The following is a 27,003-nucleotide window of genomic DNA, read 5'->3' as shown; positions in this document are numbered from 1 at the left end:
TAAAAATAAGAATTGGATAAGATAATGGTATGTTGTACAATTAGAGGTAACTAATATAAATAGGTAAATAAAATATTTTAGTTATAATAATTATGTATAATTAATTTTATTGTTTTAAAATTATAATAAAAAAAAGAAAAAAGATATTGGTAAAATTAAGAATAATTTCTTAAAATTTTCTTCTTCTTCTTATCTCTTTTTTTTTAATAAAACAAAATTTAATCATTTTAAAAAAAAAATATTCTAAATTTCTAGAAAAAATAAAAAGTAATGATAAAATATAATTAAAAAATTTTTAATTCAATTATTACATATTTTTATCTTAACCAATTTTTAAAATTATTATGTAGTGTTTCATATAAACTAACAAATATATCCATAAAAGTATTTTGTATAATTAATGAAAAATTTTATAATTATATTTCAAAAGATCATTGGTATATAAAATTTAATATTTCCTACTTTATATCTATTATTAATAATTTAATTAACATTCAATTATAGGTATATTTCATAATTTATAAAAATTAAGATGAAGTTTTAATAAAATGAAAAATTTTTTAATTAAAATTAATAAATATTATAGATGTTTGAAAATAAATATATATATATTACTTTTATAATTAAAATTGTTTAACTTATGATTAGTGGGTCTTGAAAACAAGATAAAATCAGACTGCAAAGTTTAAGATAAAAGAATAGGATACATTATAGACAAAGTTGTCTAGTATAAATAGTGATTTAATTTAAAAAAAAGGAAAATATAGACAATAAAAAAAAATTATCATCAAAATACCAAAATATATATATATATATATATGTAATTTACTTTGGTAACAAAAAAAAGAATCCAACATATATCATAAAAATAAAACAAAAAAATTTGAGATATTTTTTAAGCTAGCGATAAAACTATAAAATAATTTAAATTATCTTTCTTTTATGAAATGATAAAACATTAAAAATGTAATTTAAAAAAAAATAGTCATTAATATTATAACCATCTTTTCCTCGTTAACTTTAAATTTGTTCTCTTAAAAAAGAAACAATAAAAGATGATGAAAAAATATTTTACATTGAATAAGTTTAATTATTTCAACAAAAAGTCTTTTGTTATCATTTCCAATTTTTTCATTTTAATAATGATAAACAAAAAGAAAGTTAAAAATAACAATATTAAAAGGAATAATTCATTAAGTGTCAAGCGATGTGAAAATAAAGATTGTCTTTAATATTTTAAAAATAACTCGATAAACAATTCACCATATCAAAATGTCAAATGTTCTTGGTCAGTGAAAAATAAATTTTTAAAAAAAAATATAATATACTTTTTTACTCTTAACAATAATAAAAGGCTACTATAGAGGAGTGCCAATAAAATTATAATAAAAATAAGGTAACATTCACAGGATATTATTTAATGAAAATACATAAATTTTAAGTATTGTTATGATAAATAAAATATTATGTAATAATTTGATATGGTCAATTGACAGCTTCACAACCATACGCCTGAAAAATTTAATAGAGTGATTGATGTTTTGGAAATTGAATATATAATTATATGTATTGTGATCTTGGAAAAAAAAAAAACATATCATAGGTAATTTTAGTGATTAGAAAAATTATACTTTAAAATGTAATAATAATTTTTTTTAAAAATATCTATATAATTTAAAATAAGATTAAATAAAATATTTTCTTTTCTTTGGTAGTACTTAATTTCGAAAAAAAAAATCACATGAAATATATATGTATATATATTTGGTACATTATTATGTTAAAAAAGAACAATTGAAGAATAAGGGTAGAAAGTAAAATGTCTAATTTCTTATCTGTTTTTCTTTAAAATGTCGCAACATAAATTTTAAACCAAATCTCTTTTTCATCCCTAATGTCCATCTCTTATGCATGTTAAGAACTCTTTTTCATCGCATTCTTCCCTAATAATAAATAACATGTTCTTCCTACTAATACTCCTACAATCTGTTGTTGGTAGAGAATATTTTGGTATAAAGTAAAAAAGAATAAATGACCAGAGGAGAAAAAGTTGCTTCTTGAATAGAAGTCATAGAAATAAAATAAAAGTTAAATAGAGTCACCCAGGAATATAACTGGCCACAAGCATTAGAAAAATACGTCTTCTTTTAACATTCCCATTTTCTTTATTTCTTTAAAGTTACGCCATTTAAAAGTTAACTTAATGGACGGCAACTTCTTTGTTAAGTTATCAGCTGGACATCATATCTTATCACTAGTTAAACTTGCTTAGTAATAAAAATGAGCCTTTGACGTCATTGATGGGCAATTGGTAAAAGTGAGAAATGACAACAATATATAAGAAGAATGAGAAGTGGGATTTAGAATGCACCTAAGTGGATGATGAATAATTTTTAAATAGTTTCATAAAATACGCTAAATAAAAAGATTTAAATATTTGTTGAGAAATTATTGCATTTTATAAATTCGATATGTGAAATTTGTTTATTACTTAAAATAACTTTTTCTCTTTAATTTATTTTATGATTTCAAATAAGAAAATCTTTAACATTTTTAGGTATTTATTTTCTGGCAAATTTATTAACATGTTGTGTATTCTCGATTTTAATGTAAAATTAACTCATTAAAAAAAATTTTTATAAAACTGTAAATAAGAGAAGAAATAGTTAAAATCGTGTACTTTAGTAATTTAGAAAGTGAGTAAATCTTGATGTCTTATCATTAGTAGTTCTAAAATTTTCATTGAAATTTAAAGTCCAACATTATTCTCTCAAATTACATAAATATCTTTTTACTTTAAGAATAATTTTGTCAGTATCCAATAAATTGATATGGTACAACAATTACCCGGAACTTAAAAGTTGCTAAGAAAGATATGCTTTAAGATAATCTATTAAACAACAAAACAGGGAATAATAAATTAAGCTTGAATTTTAAAATAAAAATATATATATATATGTTCTAATGGTCTAAATAAATGATTACATATTGTTAACAAAATTAAACTATGATAATATAAAAATAGAAGAAACATTGATTTAAAATACTGATAAAATATAATTTTTAAAATTAATTTAAAAAAAAAAAAAATATTCATCTATTAAAACATATATAAAATATAATGAAAACTTTTTATTTCTATAATTAAAAGGTGCCTTATAATTTTTTTTATTTCATAAAAATTATTAAAAATTAATAAATTTTGCATAATTTAAATATATTTTTAAAAAATAATCATTAATACTAAGTGTGAATTGTAATGTAAAATATAATCTTGCCTTACTTTAGATTTATAATTAATAAGTATATTTATTATGCCCATGAAATATTTTATAAATATCTGTTTGACAAATGTTATCGAGGAAAAAAAAAATTTTTTTTTTTCTAATGATGAATCTATGTAATGGAGATTAGTAAGATTTCTTTAAGAAAATGATATTAAATTAATTTGGACGATGAAAGTTGTTACACTGAAGAAAAAGACAAATTAATCTAGATTTTAGATTGATAATAATAAACAAAGTTTTAAAAGATGGAAAAAAAAATATAAGAAACTAATGTAAATTACAATATCAAATTTGTCTATTCACCTTAAATAATGTTTTTTTTTTTTTTAAATTTATAATATCAATTGAATGTGCTCTAAATAACAGTAATAATAATATTGGTATGTAATACATTATTATAGCTTAAGAGTTTGACGCACCAAATATATATAAAATAATTAAAAAAATAGCATACATTTCAGTTTTTTAAAAATATTAAACTGAAAAGATTTAAATCATCAAAAAAAAACTATTTATAAAAAAATAATGCATAGTTTAAATATATTTTAAACTTTTTAATATTCAAAAGATGGATTAAAACATAATAAATTTATTTTACAAAACATTTTAGTGATAGCGATCAAAATATATTTTATAGTATAAAAATAACTTCAAACATATTTTTGATTATTAATTACTCTATAAAATATTTAAAAGTTTATTTTTACTTTTATAATGTACTAATATTTCATATATATATATTTGTATATATATTATAAAAATATAGTTTTAAAAGATATGTAGTATAAATATATAACAAGAGTATTATACTGTATATAAGAAAAGTATTTATATCATAATTTTGTTAATATTACTTTCTTATGATCTACATAACATAATAATTTTTTTGAATCTAGAAACCATTAATTCCATTAATTCAATAATTTATTATGAAGAAAAATATTAGGAAATAATGTTAAAATAAAAGCAAAATATAACAACATTGATCTGATAATAAAATGGAAATGTATTAAGATATAACAAAAAAAAAAAAAAAAACTTAGTCTAACTAATGGGAATGTTAATACATGTGAATATTATACATACTATGTTTTGGATAAAAAGATTATATTTTATTGGCAAAGTATAATGCAGTTAGAAATAAGTGGTATATCAATTAAAAAATTATTTATAGAAATGCTTACTATTTATTTAATTTATAAAAAGGTTTAAAATATCAGTATTGCCTTGTTAGAAAGATAATCTTTATATAAAAGTTTTAGAAAAAAAAAGAAGGAAAAACCATCAGTAATTTACTAAAGTATTACATAATATATATTTTATGAAATATAAAAATAATTAATTGATGAAAAATTTGAACAGCATTTTAAAAATACCAATTAAAATACATAATTACTAGTTTTATCAAATTAGCAATTATATTTTAAAATGTAAAGTTAATTTTAATTTTAAATAACTTTGCCAATTTAAAATTTTAACAAATTGATTAAATACACTAAAAAATATTATAATTAAAAAATTTTTCTAACTTTAGAAGATTAATCTATTGTTATTTTAGAGACATAATGAAACGTTTTAGGTTAACTTGAGGTAATTAATGAGTGTTTTGATTAATAAGGTCGTGATATAATAGAAATACTTGTTTCTATACATTCATTAAATAGGCAAAAATTTTTATTCAATTATTTTCATGTTGATAAATAAAAAGATATATTTTTAAAAGTAATAGTTCAAAATTTTATATGTATTTATTCTAGCTTTCTCTTTTATTCAAATAAATAAAGACGGGTATCTGTTAAAATTTATTTTAATTTGAACTCTTGTATTTATCAAAAAGTTGTTTCACTCATACCATAGAATTTTAAACTTACAGAATAAAATGATTACTCTTAAAAGATTTAGGAGAGCAAATAGAAAAATAGATTGTTATTAGCATAAACAGATAAGAGAATTTACACTCAAATTACATTATAAAATTTATGTTTCATATTATTAAGAATATTTTATGGATGAAAAAATTTTCAAGTTTTATTTATAAAAAAATTTTTTTTTAAACACATTTTATTAATTATCTCAAATTTAAAATTAATTTCTTTTACTTTATTAAAAATAGTAAATTTAATTAATAGCTTGAATATTCAAATAATTCTAGAGAAATAAAATAAATAAATTATTTAAATACAACACTTTTATTTTATATTTAAACGATAAAAAAAAATCTTTTTTTTTTCATAAAAATGAAGTTTACATTATTTTTAATAATAATATTTGCAAATTTAATAATACCAGATAGAACAAAATTTTTTGGAAAATATGTTCTTTATCCCAAACAACAAGAAATGTTAAAATTTGATGGTGAAAATCAAAATATTCAGATAGATTGGAATAAATTTGCAATAATTGTAAAATTAACTGTGGAGGTTGGTATAATTTTTATTAGTATATATAAATAATTTTTAGAATTGGTTAAAAGATGCTCAGGTTGAGTATAATAGACCAATAAATGAAAAAATAATTGAAGGATTAAAAATAATTGAAAAAAATGGAGATTAACAAATGAGTAACTATTAACAAATGACAAATTTTTATACTATAAATCTTTATATGAAAATATTTTTTGAGTTTTAGAACGAAATTTGGTTAAAGACACTGCAATTATATCTAATAAAAATTTTATTTTTTTTATAAATCTATTTTTTTCATATTTATATATTTAATAATGAAAATAGGTTTGTTAAGAAAATTTGCCATTCCTTCAAAATTTTCTAATACATTATATTTGAAGTCTAGAAATTATTGTACTTCTGTATCAAGTATAGAACCTAATAAAAAAAAAAAAGAAATTAGTCAAATACCAATTAAAGAATTAAAAGCTGCAATTGATGAAGCAAATATATCTGTAGAGAAATATTCTTTATCTAGAGGATTATCATTAAATAAATTTGAAAAGGATTTTTTTATTTATCCAGAATTTATTGAAACAGAAGAGGTTGATGACTTGAAAAAATATTGTGATAAATTAACAAATGATCTTAAGGAAAGTTTTCGTTTTGCTGATGATGATGATAAATGTTTACCTTGTGAAACAATACAAGCTCTTTTAAGTAATGAGGTAAATCGTTTATTTGTTCCCAAAGCATATGGTGGTTTAGAGTATTGTCTAAAAAAACAAATAAGAGTTTTTGAAAGTTTAGGAATAGATTTATCCCTTTATAATGTTGTTAATAATTCAAGATTAGCAATACAATTATTGTCAATATATGGAACAGAAGAACAAAAAACAAAATATCTTCATGGTTTAAGTGAAAATTTAATTAGACCTGCTATATGTATTTATGAAGATGATGAATTTGATTTTGCTAATATGAAGACAGAAGTTTCTGGTGTCTCTCATGATAATTATAAATTAAATGGTTTAAAAATAAATGTTATAAATGGTAGAACAGCAGATTTATTTTTTATTTTAGCTAAAAAAAAAACACGTGATAATAATGTTGAAACAATTTCATGTTATGTAATTTCAAGAGATGACAATTCAGATAACAAAATAATAATTCAAAATGGTTCTTCTCATATAGGATTACAAAGTATTGACTTTTGTGATATTAAATTTGATGATATAAATATAAAAGAAGAAAATGTATTGGGTAATGAGGGCAATGGAGTAGATATAGCATCGGAAATAATTTATAGAAATAAATTACAATATGCGGGAGCAGTAATTGGTTTTATGAAAAATTTATTACAAGATTTATCAAATTATTGTAATTCTACAGTTCGTGGAAATAATCGTTTATCAGATTCTTGTAGTGTTAAAAAAGTTATTGGTGATATAGCAATGGATATATATGTTTTAGAATCTGTCACCTATTATATTGGTGGATTAATAGATGAAAATTTAATGATTTTAACGGATATTGAAGAAAATGTTATAAATCGTTTATCATCAAAAATTTTAAGAAATGCAATGAAATATTTAGGAGAAATTTCAGGTTTAGCTAATGCACATGGATTATTAAAAAAAGAAAAGATATGTGCTGATATTATTACTTTACTCTCTATGAATGTAAGTTTTATAATTCTTTTTAGTTAACATAATTTTTTTTTTAGAATCCTGAAATGAATATTATTGAACAAATTTCATTGTCAACTTACTATACTTGGGCAAAAAATAAAAATATTTCACAAACAATAAAAAAAATATCACCATTAAAAGCAATATTTGGTGCAAATTCTGAAAGTAACTTTTTGAACCCAAAACCAAAACATTTTATTGCTGAACATGTACATCCATCATTACAATATGCTTGTAAAAGTTTAGAAGACACAATGGCTCGTTTAGATATTCTAATGGATAAAGTTGTTAAAGAAGAGGGAAAAATTATTGAAAATGATTATCATACATTACAATTATTAGCCAATATAATTGAATCTAATTTTATAATGACAGCCTGTATAACAAGAGCCAGTAGATCTTACTCAATTGGATTAAGAAATAGTGATTTAGAACTAGCTTGGACATCATTTTTATGTAGTGATTTAGAAATAAAAAATAAAGAAACAATGTTATCATTGATGCAATATTTAAATGTTTTTAATATCAATCGGTCATTTGTAGGTATTGGAAGTAGCATTTTAAATTCAGGAAAATATTTGATAGAAAGTCCAATAGAAAAAAATTGGTAAACACATTAAGCAGTAATGTTTTCATTTTTTTTTTTTGGTAGAAATAATTTGTTTAAATTGCTCTATTTTTTATAGAAAACAATTGTTAGATTTAAATAATAAAATATTTTAAAGTTAAATAGTTAAATATTCTCAAAAATTTATGCACATTTTAAAAAGATTTTTAATGTAAATAAATTTTTAACTTTTTTTATTTATAATTAGCTGAAAACTAACACTTTTAAATTATTTTGGCATTAATTATTTATTGTTTAGAAATATTATATTTTTAGAATTTTAATGATGTACTCAACAACTTGTTATAACTTTTTATTTTTCTGACAAAGATATTTTAGTCAAATTATATAATTATAATAGTTTATCTGTCAACCATTAGATTTGATTAATTTAATATCAAAATATACATTAATTAATGATTAAAAAATATAAAATAATAGGATAACTTTAAATATATTATTTATTGTTAAATTATTTTTTAAAGAAATAAAAAAAAATAATGTTAAATATAATATTATTACTTTCTTCCTTCTTTGGTGAGAGTTGATGTTGGACATGGGCAATATTCTAAAAATTATTAAATAAATTAAGAATAAATTTATCTTACCTGAATCTCTTCCTGGTTTTCCTGTTTGTCCAACAATACCAACAATACCAGGTTCTCCTGGTGGACCTGTAGGTCCTTTGTTTCCTGGTTTTCCAACTGGTCCAGGAGGTCCTTGTGGTGCTGTTTTTCCTGGTCTTCCTTGTGGTCCTGGAGGTCCTGGTGGTCCTTTCTTTCCTTTTAATCCAGGACGTCCTATTATTAAACGACCATCATGACCCTTCTCTCCTGGACTTCCAGGTGGTCCTTCTCTTCCAGGATTTCCTGGTACACCAATTTCACCTGGTCTTCCAGGATGACCATCACGTCCTCTATTACCAGGATCTCCAGTACGTCCCTATAATAATTTATTCGTAATTAAATTTTTTTAATATAATAACTTACTTTATTTCCTTTTGGTCCAGCTTTACCCATTGCTCCAGGTGGTCCCTAAAAAGAAATTTTATAAAAGAAATGTTATTATATAATTACCTGTGGTCCTGATGGACATGTAATACAGAAGTTTCCTTCAACATGATCTCTCGCAAGGTCCTCAGCATCTACTCCATTTTTACCATCAATACCAGGTAAACCAGGAAGACCAGGTGGTCCTGAAGCACCTTTAGGTCCTGGTGGTCCAGGTGGACATTTATTATCTCTTCCTGTTCTGCAATTACAGGCATCTGGTGGACTATTTCCAGCAGGAGGTGAAGCTTCAACACCAGCTGGTGGTAATGCACCTGATGAATAACCTTGTTTACCGCTATTGTATGAATCACCTCCACTTTCATATTCTCTTTTATGACGCATTGATGATGCTTTTGATTGTACCAATACAATAGTTTTCCATGAATCTTCTGTTAATCCTTTGAATGTCTCCATGTCATTATTTAATTGATCCCAACTTGTATTGACATCCATGTAAATGTTTGTCATTGCAAGAAGGCATATCAAAAGAACGACACCAGAAAAAGACGAGGCGATGAAAGTTAAAGTATAAACTTTCATAGTCAAACTGATAAAAAAATATATATTTTTTTCTCTTTATATAATATTTTTTTTAAACAGGTCAGAAAATATTTAATTAATTATTAGAACAAGTAAGACAATAAAAACAAGATAATTAAGGATATTATTGTATTTTATTTATTCTTTTATGTGATTGATGTTTTCAAATAAAAACTTTTCTTGATATCACATTTAATAAAAATATTGTTAACATAGAAAAAAAATATATAATATAAGATTAAAAAAAAATTATTTTAAAATGGATCAATTCCTAACAATACATTTGCTGCTAATAGTTCATTTTTATCCGCACGAAGATATGCTACTTTTACAACGTCACGAGGTTTTCTTGTAAATTCCATCAATCTTTCAATCACAACTTCATCTGCTTCAGAAATTGTAGCATTAGCATCATTATAATGAGTTTCAGGTGAATTTAATACATCAATTATATTTTGAATAGCATGAATATCATTGTTCCCATGTCGGGTAAATGTATTCATAACCATTGAACTTAAAGGAACTCCATCCATTTCATCAAACATATCATCATCTACAGATGGTGGTAATCTTGTTGGAACACTTATTAAATTAATGAATATATCTTCATATTTTTTTACAGTTTCAATAAATTCAGGACGAATTTTTTGGATACGTTTAAGATAAGATTTTAAAAATGATGGTTGTCTTTGAAAGAGTAACCTTAAATCTTGAAAGGATTCAGCGGACAATAAACTATCTATTTTACTAGGATTACATTCTGCTGAAGGAGCAACACCCCACCAATCAGCTTCTTTAAGATCATCAAAACCAACTAGTAAAATATTTAATGCATATTCAGTATCATGTTTTGAATATTCTAAACAAGCTTTAACTTCTGTAGATGTAAATCCAAGTCCAATTGTAGATCTTATCGTTTGTGCCATTGTTGAATTTGTAGGATCTTTTTCTTCAGGATAATTTTCTGGTATCTCAACTGAACGAAGATCCTCATTATCTGAACCTGTCTCCTCACTTCCATCTTCTTCAGTTTCATTTAATTCAGATAAAGATAAACTATCTAATCCAGAGTTTGTTAATTGATCACTTTCACCATCTACAGCTGTTTCTTCATCACTTGACTCATTATCTTCATCATCTTCATCAGCAGTTGTAATAACTCCATCACCAATATCTATATCATTTTCACTTAAAGCAGCCATATCTTCATCACTATGTGAACCTGTACTACTTGAATAAGCAAATATTTCTCGTACTATTTCACCATGATGTTCAGCATCTTCCATATGAACATCCTCATCTAAAACCTCATGATAAAAATCTTGTATACCATCAACATCTAAAGATTCACCAAAATCATCTTCATTATTAGAAGACTCACTATAATTAGGATCAGTAATATCCATTGATTCACCATCACTTTCACTATTGTGACCATCATCCTCTTCTTGAACATTATCTTCATCATCTGTTTCATCATTTTTTTCAACACCTACTCTAAAGAAAAGAACAAATGAATCAGGGCGTACACGAGATGGATCAAACATATCCTTATCATCGTATAACTTCCCAGCATATATTAATCCATGATCAACTTTATCAAATTTCCCATTAATCTCACCTTCAGATATAGGATCAAATAAATCCATAAGTTGTTGTTTGATTGAATTGACCTCAGTTGGTCCATCCAAAAAAAGTTTCTTTTTTCGGCGATTTATTGTTTGGAAAACAACTTCTGTCATCTAAAAGTTATTCTAAATAGAAAAAAAAAACAACAATTGATATATAAAATATAAAACCGATAATACAGATATGTATATAATAATAAAATATTTAAAATAAAATAATAAAATATTGATTCACCATTATATTTTAATTACAATAATTCATACTATTTATCAATGATTTTTTTTATGTTTTTCTTTATTATTATGAAATTTTGTTTGATTAGCACTTTTTCTTTTTGGAAGTGAACCTGGTATTCGAGATAGGACAAAATTCCACATTAAAGGCACATGATACGAAATACCATTGAAAATTTCAGATGAATTAAGTTCACGACATCGAATTAAACGATCTTCTTCATTTGTTTCTTTTAAAGCATTACGAAAATAATTTTGTGTTTCTTCAGTATCACCTTCAAATGTATCTGCTTCAGAATATAGTTTATAACTGTTTCCATCCTCTTGTAATAAATATTCACCCCCTGAGACAGTCATCAATTTCATTAATATATTTCTAACTTTTTGAAGACCACTTTTCCATATATTTAAACATTCATTGTGAACTCGAGTTTGCAATCTATTGAGATCAATGAATTCTTTTTGTAAAACATTACATGTTGAATTATGAATTCTAAAAATAACTGAATGACTTGCATCTCTAAAAAAGCATTTTATGTAATTTTGAACAATTTCTTCCGGAAATAAATTTTCAGCCCCAACTTCCGGGAAATATTCTATATGATGAGAAACAGACATTTTGTTTCCAAAACAATCTCTTTCTGCACAATTTGAACGAATTAAAATATTGAAAAAGGGGTCCGAGGTACGAGCATTTAAATTTAAAACATGATATACTTTTCCACGACTAGAATTAATATTTCCATTCATTTTCTGCTCACTCATATTTTCACCGGAACTTTGATTAATATTATTATCTTCATTTTTTGGTGAAGTAGGAATAGTTGGAGAGGAGGGAGCAAAATCACTTACCTCTAAATTATTTTCAGAAGTATTAGAAACTTCCTGTGGTACATCAAAATAATTTTTATCTACTCCTCCTCTTACAACATATTTCATCATTCGATGTGCCAAAGTTCTTGTTGATGTTGAACCGGCAGGTATTTTTTTACAAATAGTTACAACATTTTCTAGAGAACCATTAATAAATTCTTTTGTAACAGTAACAGGAAATGCATACTCTAAATTATCACATCCCCATTTTCCAATTAAAAGCCTCGAAAATGTAGAAACATCCATGACAACTTTAGTATTGTAATTTGATGAAATAACTTCTACATTTTTATCATTTAAAATACTATTAGCATTGTGAAAAACTTTTTTATCATTTACTATTTTTGAATCAAAGACACATTTTTTTCTAAGATCTGGTAAAATAATAATTGGACCCTCACCATGATTTTCTTTAGCTATAGTTAATAGACTTAAAGGTAAAGGTTCAATAGTAGAATCACATTCATAATTATCAATAGTTTCATATTCTGTTCTGTTAAAATTCTTTATATCTTTAGACCTTGCCTCAGCACACATATACATCATCCTCTTCCAATAAGGTAACCTAAATTGATAACAACATTTTTTTCTAGAATCAATAGCTTCAAATGAAATTTTATGAAAGAGTGCTCTTTCTGGAACTAGTCGATTATCAAAATCTTTCAATTCAGTAACATTATGTGTAAAACGAAATTCAGGATTTTGTTGAATTAAGTTCATAATAATGGCAACATAACGTTTATGATCTGCATCTGATAAATTAGTAAAATGGTTTTTACCAGGAAAGACAAAATTTGGTATCCATGGCATCTCATTACTTTGGACTATAGATTTACTCTCCTCATTACAAGTATTATTTAATTTAGATTTCTCTTCCCTACACTTTTCAACATATTTTCTAACAGCTTCCTCTTTAGAACAATTAAACTGTTTCTTAAGTCTACTGATAATTAAATTCGATGGTTGTCGGTCAACTGTTTCCGGATTTGTAGTTTTTTCTGTGGTATTAGATACAGTAGGAGTGGCGGAAGTTGTAGCACGAGAACTAGTCAATTTAACATTTGATATTTTATTCAATAAAGAATTTGATGGTTTTGGTTTTCTGGGAATTTTTACAGGTGGAGCTTCTGATATATCTATACAAATAGCACTTCGTATTTTACTAGATTTTGTTTCTTCCTTTTTTGTAACATCAGAATCATTTATAGTAGGAAGATTTAAATTATTTTTTTCTGTTTTTTGAGTATTCTTATCTAACAATAACACTTCCTTCTTACTTTGTTTTAATGCATTTTTCATTAATGGAGTAATAATTTTTTTTTGTATACCCTGAGCATTTCTTTTCCTGTTATTTACATTAATATTTGGTGTTTTAGATGATATTTCATCTTTCATAATTATATCATTGATATTATTAGATTGAGTTAAAGTTTTTAAACAATCAGATGGAGGATGACATTCTTTTAAAATTTGATCTTTCTCTGTTACATTATTAATACAATATGATTGTTCAATTTGACTTCCTAAACATTTTTTAAGATTATTAGAAGAATACTCAATATTTATAGTACCATTATTATCAGTTTGTTCACATATTTGAAGCTCACCATCAGAATCCATTATGATCTTAAAAAATTAAAAATTTTAACAAAATAATTGGAAGTCAAATATAATAAAAATATAGTAATTTAAAATATTTTAATAACATAAATAATAAAGGATATATTTACAACAGGTCACAATGCTAGTGAATATCTTGTCTATTTTAAGCATAATATTTACATGCTTTCGTACTAAAATAAATTGTTGGTAATGTGTACCTCTCTTTTGAAATTTTTATATATTTACTTAAATTATAAAAATAATATATATATATATATTTTTTTTTCTATATTCCCTCTAAAATATTTACCCATCCTAGAACATTTAAATAATTAAATATATAAAAAGAAATATTTTTTTTTTCATAATATAATTTTTTAATAACAAATTTAAAGATATGTTGTACTAGTTAAATAAAAAAAAACAATTTTTTTTTGTAAACGTAACAATAAAGTTCTTTTTTTTACTAAAACAATTTTAAATAAATTGTTTTTTTTTTCAAATTAAATTTAATCATTAAAAACATTTTAATAAATTAGAAATAAATAAAGTAAAAAAGTATTTTTTTATAAACTGAATAGATATTTATTTACTTAAAAATAATACATAAAGTTATTCATTAAATATAAAAGTTTGTAGTAGATAAAGCAAAAAAAGAAAAAAATTTTTATGAATTATTAAAATGTTTGTATATTTTTTTTTTCTAAATTGTTGAAACATCAAAAAAAAAAGTTAACTAAATAAACTTGGTACATAATTAAGTAAAAATTATTGAAATAAAAAAATGGCAGATTGAATATTGAATAAATTAAAATTTATTTTTTTTATATTGGTTTAAATATTAATATGATTTCATCATTAGAACATTTTTAAATATTTTAATTATTTTTGTTTTGAAAAATTTAGGTTAAAAATTTAGATTTTATGGTTATTTATATATTTATAAATTGTAGAAATCTTTAATTTTTTTAAGTAAAACTTTATTTTATTTGGTTGATTATGATTTTTTTTATTTTTTCATAATGCTTTTAATTATTTATTGTACTAAAAAATTCTAATAGTTTGAAAATATTAATAAGTATATTTTCATACTAATTATTTTAAAAAAAAATAAAGCTTTTCAAAATGACTTTTTAACTTTCTACTAAAGTATTAGTAAAGTTGTTTGTATTTATTATCTAAAAATAAACATAAATAAATCAATATTAATATAATCATTCACAAAAAATTATTTAAATATGTTTGAAATCATATAATCTGTTGATTAACACTAAATAATTAATTCTTTAAATATCTTGAATTAGTTAACATTATCATAAAAAAAAAGATAAAAATACACGTACACAATTATATATACTTAAGAAATATAAAAATTTTATTTATAAATTTCTTTATAAAATATATTAAGACATAGAAAGAAAAATTTTATTATAGTTATTAGAAATAATTTTTATTTAATAAATGAGATCTCATTAAGGGAAAAAAGTAATTTCAGATTATCTGTTCTTTAAATAGACATGATTTAATTTATTATATTATTTATGTAGAGTACCGACTTAATTTATAAAAAAAATTGACAAAATTTTGGATTATTATTTGGCACACTTAGATAATTTCCTGTACATTTGTTGATTTACCTCATTGGTAGATAATTTTTTTTCATTACATATTTCATTTTGATTATCATATAATGATGTTGAATTTTTTTGATCACTTGATAATACACATTTTGAAGGATTTTCTTGTGAATTGACTGATAAATTGGTTTGATTTATACTGTTATTAATTTTTTTAGAATTATTATTTGCGGATATCAATGGTGAGGATGATTTTATGTAGGATGTCTTGTTATAAAATGAAGATGGATTTCTTATTGATAAACTTCTACTAAATGTATTATTATAATAATTTTCTCTTTTTGTTTTTGTACATCCATAACGAAAGATATCAAAAAGGAGGGTACGATATTTTTCTGAAAAAAGAAAATATATTATAAATGTGGATGCTGAGTTGAGGATAACAAGAAAATTTGCCAAATCATTAAACATATAAGCCATTGAAAGTGTTTTTGGGTCACTAAAAAGTGTTGGATTAATATTTTCCCATAAATTCATTATAAATGTTAGAACATTACAAATTGCAAACATAACGGTAACAATTATAAGCATAACAGTTGTTTTAATTTCTTTTCTTTGCTAAAATAAAAAATATAAAAAATATAAAAAAATTAATAATATATTACTTACTTGTGAGGTAAGATTTAATCTTTCCTTTTTTTGTTTTAATATTAAAAAGATAACATGCATATTAAAAAATATGATAGCTGCAAATGGTATACAAAAATGAGTTAATAGATATAATAATGTATAATAATAAACCATATAATTTGGATATAAGACAGTATCACGTAATATTCTTTTAAATGTTGTATGGTCTTCTTCATCTTTTCTAAAATTAAAAATTCTAATATTAAAAAAAAAAACTTTTTTTTTTTAACTTACATAATTTCATATTCAAAAAATCTTGGAATATTATAAATTGATGCAGATATTATAACACCAGTAAGAATCATTTTTGCTGATTTTGTTGTACACCAAAAACGAACATGTAAAGGTTTTGCAATTGCTGTCCATCTTTCAATTGTAATAAATACCATAACATAAACACTACATGTTTGTGAGATACAATTTAAAGGATAAATATATTGTAAAACATATGCCTGAAAAGTATCTTCTATGAAACTAAAATAAAAAATAACATTAATATAAATTATTATTTTTTTTTTTTTTTTTGTAACTTACATTTTGTGCATAAATGGGAGCACAAAAACAGGTGTTGCTAAAATTAATAAACAAATATCAATAACAGAAAGTGCTGTTAACAAAATATTTATAGATGTAGCATATCTGGTATATACCAAAAAACTGCAAATATTTCCAATTATTCCAGTAAAAATAATTATAATTAATACCACAACATATGTATACTGATTTTCCATTCTAATTTTTTTAAATAAAATATTAAATATTACAGAAAAATAATTAATAATTAATTTTTAAACTTTTTCCAACATATATTATAATCATTTAAAATTTATTTATACAGAATAATTTTTGGACTGAAATTAAAAAAATTTTAAAACATAAATAAAGTAAATTTTTAATATATGTTTTCATACAAGTATAATTAAAGTATATAATTAAAATTATTGTGTTAAATCTTATATATTGGCATTTAAAATTATTTTAATTTTTAATAACATTCTATTACTATAATAATTTTTATATTCAAAAAAAAAAAATATATGAATTATATTAAAACGCATATGATAAAAAAAAAAACTTTAAATATAAAGCATTTATATGATAAAAAATAAATTGAATGTTTTTATTTTTTATTATTTAAATAAGTCGTATAATGCATAAATTATTTAAAACATATTACTGTTTGACTAAAAATCTTAACTAAAAAAATATCTTAATCAAAATTTTTATCATTTAATGGAGTATATCTTCAGTGATATTTGATAGTATAATGGAATTTAAAATTTAAAAAATGCCAAACACTTTTCATTTAATTAAAATAAATATTGCAATAAAAATTGAGAAAAAAAAAAGAAAGATTAAAAAAATAAACATTTACACTAGATATTTATTATAATTTTTTTTATCATTTTAAATTAAAAAATGTTTAATAAATAAACTTGTAATAATTAGTATCCTAATTGTGTTTCATAATTATATTTATAAATATAGTATGATAAACAAATACTAACTTTAGGAAACCTATTAAATAATGATAGGAATAATTTTCTTTTAAATCTTATTAAACAACAAATTAATGATCTTATTATGGAAAAAAATTAAATTCTGTTTATGATAAAAAAGAACAACCATATTATATATATTTTTTTTAATTAAACAAAATTAAACAAAAAAAAAGAAAGAATATTTAGGGTATGAAACAATTTTTTCTATTTTTGTAAATAAAATATTTTTGGGATTGATGTATACTATATATACTTATAATTTAATATAACTGTATTTTTTAATAACTCAATATTAGATTAAAAACAATTCTTTTTTTTTATTAAATTACTACAAAAATAAATTAAGTTATATTTTTACTATTACAAAATTTTAGATATCACATTCCTCTAAAATTTATATTAATACAATGATGTCAATTTATTTTTGCTATCATTATTAAAACTTATCTAAATATATATCTTAACAATTACATTTTTAACTTTAAATATTTAAAGATAAAATTAGATTAATGACATGCAATGAAAAGCTAATGAGTTAATTCAAAAATTTACTATTTACTTATATTTTCATAAAAGCTTAAAAGTTTTGATATTCTTTAAAAAGTAGGCATATAATATATTTTTTTTCATCTATCATTCACTCTCTCTAATTATAACTTATTATATATTAAAGTAACTATCTACATTATTAAATGACATTTAAATACAAAAATTATAAAAATAATAAAATATTATGTAATGTTATTTCTGACAACTGATAACTTTCTTTTTTTTTTACATAATTTCTGCAAAAGTGTCATAGTTATAAAAGAATGATAGACTTTTAAATGTATGGAGTTTGTTAATAAAATGAAATCATATTTACGCAGTTATTTAAATGTCCATTGGGACGATTAAAAATATATATTCTTTTTTTTTATTTTTATAAAATTAATAGTTTAAAGAGTGAAAATAATTCTAATATTAAACAGATTTATTTAAATTTTATTTAAACTAGTGGGGAAATTTTATTATAATTCTCTGTAAAATGATTATAACATCGTTAGATAGTTATGATTTAAATCATATTGTTTATTATTAAAAAGGAAACAAAAAAAATGTTTTTTTTTATAAGAAAATATTATAAGGAAATCATTTGATAAAAATAATAAAAAAGAAAAGATTTATTGAAAAATAATTTCTTATTGTTAATAAAATTAAAATAATGAGGAAAATATTTGAGGAAACAGAGAGAAAGTTAAGATTTACAGTGAACCAATGACTAAAGAATAACAAAATTATAATAATTATTTTAAAAAAAAGATTAAAAAAAAAAAAGAGACATAAGTATTCATTTACAAAGAGTAGAAAAAGTACTAAATTTTTGTAGAAAAAAAAAGTAACATTAATTTTGGAGATTTTCTCAATAATTACTGTCATATTAGATGTTTTTTTTATTCAAAATCTGAATAATGCTTTTGTAATTACCATTTATCCTTGAGATAAGTTAAAAAAAAACATCATAAGATAAAACATTTTATAAGCTGTTTACTAATAAGTGTGATGTAAGTTGTTTGTAAATTATTTTATAAAAAAGCCAACTTCACCCATAGTACATTCAAATTATGCTAATTTTTTTTATGAATTCATTAGAACGATTACTTTAAAATTTTAAAATTATTTAAATTACTTTAACAAATTCCATAAATTAAAAAATGATAAAAAAATTGATATTTAAAATAAATACCTAACTCAGAATTTAATAAATATTGTCTTTAATTTAGTTTTAAAATTTTTAATACAAATTATTGATAATTTTTCTTGAAATTTCAATTTTTTAATAAATATAACATATGTTGAGGATAATTATTTTCAATCAAACCATAAAATACTTAAATTGTATCCTTAACAAATATATTTAATTACAGTATTATTTTAACTACTATTTAAAATCAAAAAAGAAATTTTACAAACATATAAAAAATTTAACCATACTATTGTCATTTATCTTTAGTTTTTTTTTTTAGCAAAAAAAATTTACATTACTTAATAAAACAATTCATAAAATTTTATTTTTTAAAATTATAGGAAAATTTTTTTTATACCATCATGTTAAACAAATATTTCTAAACTATTTATCATATATATTATTGTAACGATTGATGAAATAAAATGTTTTTAAATTTTATATATAAATTATGATAAATAAGTTTTTGATTTATATTTTATTACTTGTAAAAATTGTATTTTGAGAAAAAAATTTTTTTTAACTTCTAATAATTTAATTAATTAATAAAAAAAATTGTAATTACTTTTATTAGTATTTAATTGTAAATAACAATTTTAAATCAATATACTTTTTTTTTCATGTAAAACAAAATTAAAAAAATATTTTATTTTATTGTTATAAAAAAAGAAAATTCGACAAACATATAATGGCTATAGCATATATATATATTGTCAACATTTATCATCGATTACAACAGCACATTAGATTTTTCTCATAATTTTTAAACGTTATATTTCTGTATTCCAATTGAAAAATGTAACATTGAAATATAAATAGAAATGTCACCTGACTTATAAATTAAAATTTTATTGAATACTCATTGATGGTAATAGAATTATATAAATATTATAATTTTTTGAATTTTAAATATCCACTATTGATTAGTTTTCTTTTCACATACATCATTATTCTCAACATTTTGATCTCTTTTTCGTTTTCTAAGTCTATTAGAAGCTTTACTTCTTAACTTTTTATACAATAATCCTAATAAAATAAATAATTAAAAAAAGAAATACTAATAATAATAATAAAAAAGACATACCTTGAGATCCTGTAAATCTTATATCTCGAACAACATTAAGTTTATCACAAATTAATTCAGCAATAGGTCTACTTTGACTAATGTGAGCACTATTAAAAAATTGATATAAAAATTCCGCACCAATAATAGATAATTCAATCATTGCTTCTGATGTCAATGTTTTTGTTGTAATAACTTCTTCATATGTTTTTTTATGTCTTCGTTGGAATGTATTAACAATAACATTAACTAAATTATCAACAATCTCTTTAGGAATAGAATCATTTTCATTAGATTGTTCATTAATAGAATTAGATGAATTAATATCTCCTTCATCAACCGATTGATTATTTGTTAAAGTTTCCAAAAATTTAAGCAAATCCATTTTGTACAACCTTTATTATATTGTACTAACACCAAATTTAATACCCTATTCCTTTATATTCCATAAGGCAAATAATGATGTAACCGAGCAACTCCAACAAAACTGGTGAAATTACAGCAACAAGAATAGAATAAGCAAGACACGAAAATTAGACTTGGTATATTTCTGTGGGTTGATGTAAGCAGAAAGTGATAGACATGAAATAGTATATAAATACAGCACTTCGTAGCGGTATATGTTATCTTGTAGAGTCTAACAAATTGTTTGAGGGTTTTTCCATAGAATGTTAAAATTAATTTGGATGGGGATATGGTCAAAAATGTTTATGAAATAGAAAAATAATTATACATAGTTGAATGTATCATTTTTTATATTATGCAATGAATCAAAAAATAAAAAAAAATATAAAAAAATCATTTGTTAATATTAAGAATAATTATAAATTTATACATATTTATAACTAAAAAAATTATATTTATTTTTATGATAATTAATTAATTTTTTAACGTAAAAATATTACAAATATTTATTAATAAATAATAGATTAAAAGATTATAATTATATTTTTAAAATATATATATTTTTTTATAATAATTATATTTATATTTTGGTACATATAAATAATAATTAATTGTTATGTAATAGTAGTTATTTTGTATAATTTTGAATTTTTTTCATTTTTCATTATTGAAAAATAAAATTGTTTTATATTTCTTACTTTAAATATAAAAATTGTTAGAACATTGTTGTATTTCTTTCAAGCTTTTCAATTATTTATATTCTCAGTCGTTAACATTCTCTGACACATTTCTCACTCAATTGGAATGTGTATTTTATCAGATAGAGAATATAAATATTGTTGATGTTTGTAATTTTCAACGGTTAATATTAAATTTTTTTTTTTCAACATTTTTTACTATTTAGTTAAGCTTTTAATTATTGTTTATCATGCTGTTTTGTAATGTAAGTTTTTAGTTAACTGTTATAATATATTTATATTTGATGTCATTTTTTTTTTATAAGTTGTAAAAAAAAATTTACTGTTTTTTTTTTCTGTCACTCATTTTTATCCATAACATCTTACAATAGTCTATTTTTATTAACAATTTTTTTATTATTCAAACCAATAAAATTAAACAAAATGATATTTCTGAGATTTAAAAAATTAATTCAATTTAAAATAATATATTATTTAAAAAACTTTCTTTTTTTTACAAATCTTTTCATTTCCATTAATTTAAATATTTTTTTTTTATAATAATATTATTAGAAATTTTCATTCTAAAGTTGTCATAAATATCATTAATATTTAATTCAAAATAAATTAAAGTATATTTTCGTTCATTTTTAAAAAAAACTTTTATTTTAATAAATAAAATAATATATTGATCAATTTTACATTATATTTTATTAATATTTATTTTATTTTAAATTAAAATTAAGCTTTAAAGTTTATAAACTAAATTATGTACTATTCAATAAAAAAAACAAATAAAAAAAAAGAGACAACCAAACATTTTAAATTTATTTTCAAAGTTAGTGACTAAAAAATTAATTACCCAGAAGAAAATGTTTAAATTTCAGTTATGAAATGGAGTAACATAGTGATTGTACTATTATTAAAAAAAAACTTTGATTAGATAAAAATTATCAATACATCTAATTTGTTAAAACATCACAAAATTTTAGTTAATTATTTTGATATTATAAAAATATTGTCAAATTATATCATCTAATCATTAGGAAGATAAGTACTAGAAAAAAATTTTTTATTATAACATAAATACTACTATACAAAAGTTGATCAATTATTCAAAGTAAAGTTTATTGAAGCATAAAAAAAATAAATTAAAGTATATAAATTAAGAAAATAATGAAGAAAAGAATAAAAATGATAATTAAAAGAATTTCTTTTTTTTTTTCCTTCTTTTAGTTAAGATAAACATATTGCTTAAATTGTATACTGGAATATTTTATAATTAAATGCAGTAAGCAATAAAAATTTTAAACTTAACATAGTCTGTCAAAGTTTTATTTTAAAAAAAAATTTATTTCATTGACTTGTTTCAATCAACTTATAAATAACTTAATTATGGCATATATAAAATTATGGTTAAAGATACTCAAATACAAAAGTTGCATTTTTATATAACAAGAAGTTATAGAAATAATGATTTTTTTTATTAAATTTAATTATGTTTAATAAACTTTAATGGCAACAAAAGTTAAAGTAACAATTTTTTATTACAGTAATTTTACTAAATTATTTCAAATTTGTGTCATCAAAAGTTATTTTATCTTCAAATTTTAACAAAAAAAAACTATTGTTAATTATTACTTCTTTTTTTATTATAAACTATTACAAGTGTATAAAAAGGTAAATTATCTTTTTTTTTTCCACAAAAATTGTTAATTCTTCTTTAACATTATACAATACACATAATCCCTATTTTGAAAAGAATTTAAAATCATTATTATTATATATATGAAAACAGAAGAGAACTTCTAAAATTTCATCTACAAACATTTATTATTTGTTATGTTATCTCTGATTAAATTTATTACTTGATGAAAAATGCATAAATATTTAATTCATATAAAGTTATTGCTTTTATAATAATACATTATTTGATATATATGTTAATATGATTTTAATATAAAAGTTTGGAATCATTTAATCATTCATAAAACTAAAAACAAATAAAATGACAAACAGTTATATTTATATTTTGATATCTAAACTAAGTAATAATTCTATCTAAGTTTAAACATGATTTAAAAAGTATTAATTTATTTTGATTAAAAGTAAGTAAAATAACAAATAATTCACAAATTGATATTTGAAGTTGAACGAATGTTAATTAACTTATGATAATAAATATACCATTAAAATTATAATAATTTGTACTATAAATAAAGTTTTAAAAAATTTTAATAAAAAAACAATGAATGTTTATTATTCATAAAACTTTTTTTACATTACTATTAATTAATTAATTTGTTTTGAATTTTAAAAAAAAAAATTTAAATATTATATTCATAAATTAATTTCAATTCCTATATTAAAACATTAACAAAAAAAAAGGAAATAATATTATATTTTGTTTTTTTAATATTTGATTTAAATTTTATACAAATAATATTTATTGTATAACAAATATCATTAAAAATATTTTATTACTTTTACAATAATATAATAAAATAATAAGTATGGATATTAATGAAATTGGTAAAGATAAAAATTTAAATAAAAATGTTCCACAACAAAATACATTAGAAAAAAGTAATAATGAAAAAAATAAGATAACACGATTTAATGATGTACAAAAAAATGAGGCTAATAATACACAACAATCAACACCAAAAAATAATTCAAAAAAAGATTTATATTATAATAGAAAATTAACTCAAAAAGAAGTTACTCCAAAAAGAAGTAAACCTAAAAAGGATGAGGGAAAGACGATTGCTTTAAGTGATGAGGAATGGGAGAATGCAGGAAATCCATTAGGTTTTGAAAAATTAGGAACAGTTAGGGGAAAGAAAAAAATTAATGTTTTTACAAATTTAAAGGAAAAAGAATTGGAGGAACAGATAGCTTTACTTGGAGCTATGGATTTAAATGAAGTCTCGGCTTGTGATGATTCTTATGATGCCACAAAAAAGTCATCCTTTCCTATTAATAAACATCCATTTTCTAAAAATAATCAATTATTTAAAGTTGATGATTTTAAAACAGATACCTTAGCATCATTTATTGGATTGATGGCAAAAACTTTTGTTGAAGATTATTCAAAAAATAAGACAGAAAAGATATCACTTGTAATTTATTTAAGTAACAATTAATAATAATATATAATTATAATTTTTTTTATCATTTTAATACTTAATTTTTTTTAAAATATTTGTACTAATAAAATATATTATTTATAAAAATAATTTATTTATATAAATTTTTCTATGGAATGTAATATTAGAATTTTAAGAACTAATAAAAAATTATATTAAGTTTTAGATGATTTATACTATGAAGCACCTGTCTTGTTAAGGCAATTTTAAGAAAGTTTTTTTTTTTTTTATTATTTATAATCTATATATTACAATTTTGTGTATTTTCCTGTTTCAATGTTCTCCTGCATTTCAGGAGTTAATAATGTATATGATTTTGTAGACCAATCCATATAATAAATTGAATCACCTTTACATTTTTTTAAATCAAATCCTTCTTTTTGTAATGTTGTTTTTTTAAGTTTAAATGTACCAGTTTGTTCAACCTCTTTACATATCCTTAAAAATAATGGAACAGCATATGGGGGTAAACTTTCTATTAATATATTTGCAATATCTTTAACAAAATTTGTTACATTTACATTATCAATTAATGATACCCCTGCCATTCCAGCTCTTCCTTCTTTTCCCGGAATCTCAACACCATAAACAGAGACATCCTGAACAGTTTTAATTGGTTGTAAAATACCTTCAACTTCCATTGTACTACAATTTTCACCTTTCCATCTAAAAGTATCACCTCTTCTATCTTTAAAATAAAGGTAACCTAATTCATCCCAATATAATAAATCTCCTGATGTAAATACCATATCACCTTTAACAGTAACATCTCTAATAACTTTTTTTGATGTATCATCTTTATTAACATATCCCTCAAAATTTAATAATGGATCATTTTTTTTAATAACTCCACACATCTCACCCATTTCTCCAGGTTGACATGTAATACATAAACCATTTTTATCACGTAATATTTCACCTGTTTCTTCATCAACTTTTAATAATCTAACAGGATAAAATGCTTTTATAAATGGATAAATTGGAAAAAATCCACATGCTCCAACATGTGAATTAAGATTTAATATATTAGAATTACCCTCTGTACTACCATAAAATTCTCCTATTTTTCTAATGTTAAATCTATTAACAAATTCAGGCCAAATTTCACCACGTAAACCATTACCAAACATTAATTTAATTGGATGTTTTTTTTCTTCATCAATTTGTTTTTGAGCCAAAAGATACCGACATATTTCACCAATATATTGTGAAACTGTACATCTATATTTAACAGCATCCTTCCAAAAATTAGATGCTGAAAATTTTTTTTTAATTATTAATGTTGAACCACCAACAATTAATTGTCCTGTCCCTAAAATACCAGCTGCTGAGTGGTACATTGGCATTGTTATATATATTCGATCCTCTTTTGTAATACCAAATGCAGTTTTAATACCATTAGACATAAAAAAATACCGATAATGTTTGATGACAGCAGGTTTTGGATTTCCTGTTGTTCCTGAAGTATAAATATAGCAAAGGATATCCTTAAAGTTTGGATGATATTTCTTATCAATTTCACTACAATTATCACATACATCCTTTAAATTAATGTATTCATTTACTTTTTCATTAGATAAATTATATAATTTGTATTCATCCTTATCAAGTAACTTACTATCAAACAACTTTTGAAGTGCTAAAAATAATATTATTTTTTTTTTACTAATTAAACATTAAACATACTATTGATAAGACTATTTGTGGTAATAATTGTTGTTGTTTTAGCAGATTTTATTGAATGTGACAATGGTTCTGATTTTAAATTTGAATTAATCCATGCCGTTACAACACCAATCTTTGACATCCCAATCCAAAAAGCAAAAAATTCTAATGAATTTTCTGAATATAATGCTACAACATCACCTTTAGTATAACCTTTAGAAAGAAAAAAATTTGCATATTTATTGGCAAGAGAGTTAACTTCATTAAAAGTTAATGTTTTATTATTATCAATATCAATTATAGCCTCACTATTTCCATACTTTTTAACATTACTCATCCAATAATAATGTAATGGTTCATTTTTTTTAAATGCTTTATAAACTTTATATTTTATCATAATTAAAGTTAATATTCCTTTTATATCGCGTGGTAATGTTTTAATAATCCTCAAAAATATATCAGAAGTAAGTATATTTATAGTTAAAATAATTGCACCTGTTTTTAAAAGTCCAGTATCTGGATTAAGAACATTTATTCCATATGCTATAAATATACTTATTATGGCAAATTTAGATAATCCATTCATTTGACAACAACCATTATCTGTTTTACAAGAGCCATTCCCAGTTTTAGAACAGCTGGATGTCATGA

General features: G+C 21.3%; 9 protein-coding genes across 9 annotated transcripts; 3 read left to right on the top strand and 6 right to left on the bottom strand.

Moving 5' to 3' along the window:
- Positions 1-5,524: 5,524 nt before the first annotated feature.
- Positions 5,525-5,840, top strand: SRAE_1000173350 (Hypothetical protein; the record flags this gene model as incomplete). Its single annotated transcript, XM_024648725.1, has 2 exons — positions 5,525-5,707; positions 5,748-5,840. The coding sequence occupies 2 exons, from the start codon at positions 5,525-5,527 to the stop codon at positions 5,838-5,840; spliced, it is 276 nt and encodes a 91-aa protein (XP_024502674.1).
- A 166-nt stretch (positions 5,841-6,006) lies between these two features.
- Positions 6,007-7,973, top strand: SRAE_1000173300 (Acyl-CoA dehydrogenase family member 9, mitochondrial; the record flags this gene model as incomplete). The annotated part of the gene is made up of 2 exons (XM_024648724.1): positions 6,007-7,353; positions 7,398-7,973. 2 exons carry the CDS (start codon positions 6,007-6,009, stop codon positions 7,971-7,973), a joined length of 1,923 nt encoding a protein of 640 aa, XP_024502673.1.
- Positions 7,974-8,487: 514 nt separating this feature from the next.
- On the bottom strand, positions 8,488-9,561 carry SRAE_1000173200 (Nematode cuticle collagen, N-terminal domain-containing protein; the record flags this gene model as incomplete). The annotated part of the gene is made up of 4 exons (XM_024648723.1): positions 8,488-8,537; positions 8,578-8,911; positions 8,959-9,003; positions 9,046-9,561. The coding sequence occupies 4 exons, from the start codon at positions 9,559-9,561 to the stop codon at positions 8,488-8,490; spliced, it is 945 nt and encodes a 314-aa protein (XP_024502672.1).
- A 254-nt stretch (positions 9,562-9,815) lies between these two features.
- On the bottom strand, positions 9,816-11,303 carry SRAE_1000173100 (XPC-binding domain and Ubiquitin-associated/translation elongation factor EF1B, N-terminal, eukaryote domain-containing protein; the record flags this gene model as incomplete). Its single annotated transcript, XM_024648722.1, has 3 exons — positions 9,816-10,900; positions 10,943-11,058; positions 11,107-11,303. 3 exons carry the CDS (start codon positions 11,301-11,303, stop codon positions 9,816-9,818), a joined length of 1,398 nt encoding a protein of 465 aa, XP_024502671.1.
- Positions 11,304-11,459: 156 nt separating this feature from the next.
- Positions 11,460-13,916, bottom strand: SRAE_1000173000 (NMDA receptor-regulated gene protein 2, C-terminal domain-containing protein; the record flags this gene model as incomplete). Its single annotated transcript, XM_024648721.1, has 3 exons — positions 11,460-13,120; positions 13,178-13,819; positions 13,868-13,916. The coding sequence occupies 3 exons, from the start codon at positions 13,914-13,916 to the stop codon at positions 11,460-11,462; spliced, it is 2,352 nt and encodes a 783-aa protein (XP_024502670.1).
- Positions 13,917-15,490: 1,574 nt separating this feature from the next.
- SRAE_1000172900 (FMRFamide receptor) lies at positions 15,491-16,896 on the bottom strand (the record flags this gene model as incomplete). The annotated part of the gene is made up of 4 exons (XM_024648720.1): positions 15,491-16,093; positions 16,145-16,346; positions 16,400-16,639; positions 16,700-16,896. The coding sequence occupies 4 exons, from the start codon at positions 16,894-16,896 to the stop codon at positions 15,491-15,493; spliced, it is 1,242 nt and encodes a 413-aa protein (XP_024502669.1).
- A 3,413-nt stretch (positions 16,897-20,309) lies between these two features.
- SRAE_1000172800 (Hypothetical protein) lies at positions 20,310-20,841 on the bottom strand (the record flags this gene model as incomplete). Its single annotated transcript, XM_024648718.1, has 2 exons — positions 20,310-20,419; positions 20,478-20,841. The coding sequence occupies 2 exons, from the start codon at positions 20,839-20,841 to the stop codon at positions 20,310-20,312; spliced, it is 474 nt and encodes a 157-aa protein (XP_024502668.1).
- A 3,210-nt stretch (positions 20,842-24,051) lies between these two features.
- SRAE_1000172700 (Hypothetical protein) lies at positions 24,052-24,684 on the top strand (the record flags this gene model as incomplete). Its single annotated transcript, XM_024648717.1, has 1 exon — positions 24,052-24,684. The coding sequence occupies one exon, from the start codon at positions 24,052-24,054 to the stop codon at positions 24,682-24,684; it is 633 nt and encodes a 210-aa protein (XP_024502667.1).
- A 251-nt stretch (positions 24,685-24,935) lies between these two features.
- On the bottom strand, positions 24,936-27,001 carry SRAE_1000172600 (Long-chain fatty acid transport protein 4; the record flags this gene model as incomplete). The annotated part of the gene is made up of 2 exons (XM_024648716.1): positions 24,936-26,326; positions 26,374-27,001. The coding sequence occupies 2 exons, from the start codon at positions 26,999-27,001 to the stop codon at positions 24,936-24,938; spliced, it is 2,019 nt and encodes a 672-aa protein (XP_024502666.1).
- Between the last annotated feature and the right edge of the window lie 2 nt (positions 27,002-27,003).

Source organism: Strongyloides ratti, assembly GCF_001040885.1.
Source record: "Strongyloides ratti genome assembly S_ratti_ED321, chromosome : 1".
NCBI classification, from domain to species: domain Eukaryota; kingdom Metazoa; phylum Nematoda; class Chromadorea; order Rhabditida; family Strongyloididae; genus Strongyloides; species Strongyloides ratti.
This window is presented reverse-complemented; position numbering and strand designations above follow the sequence as displayed.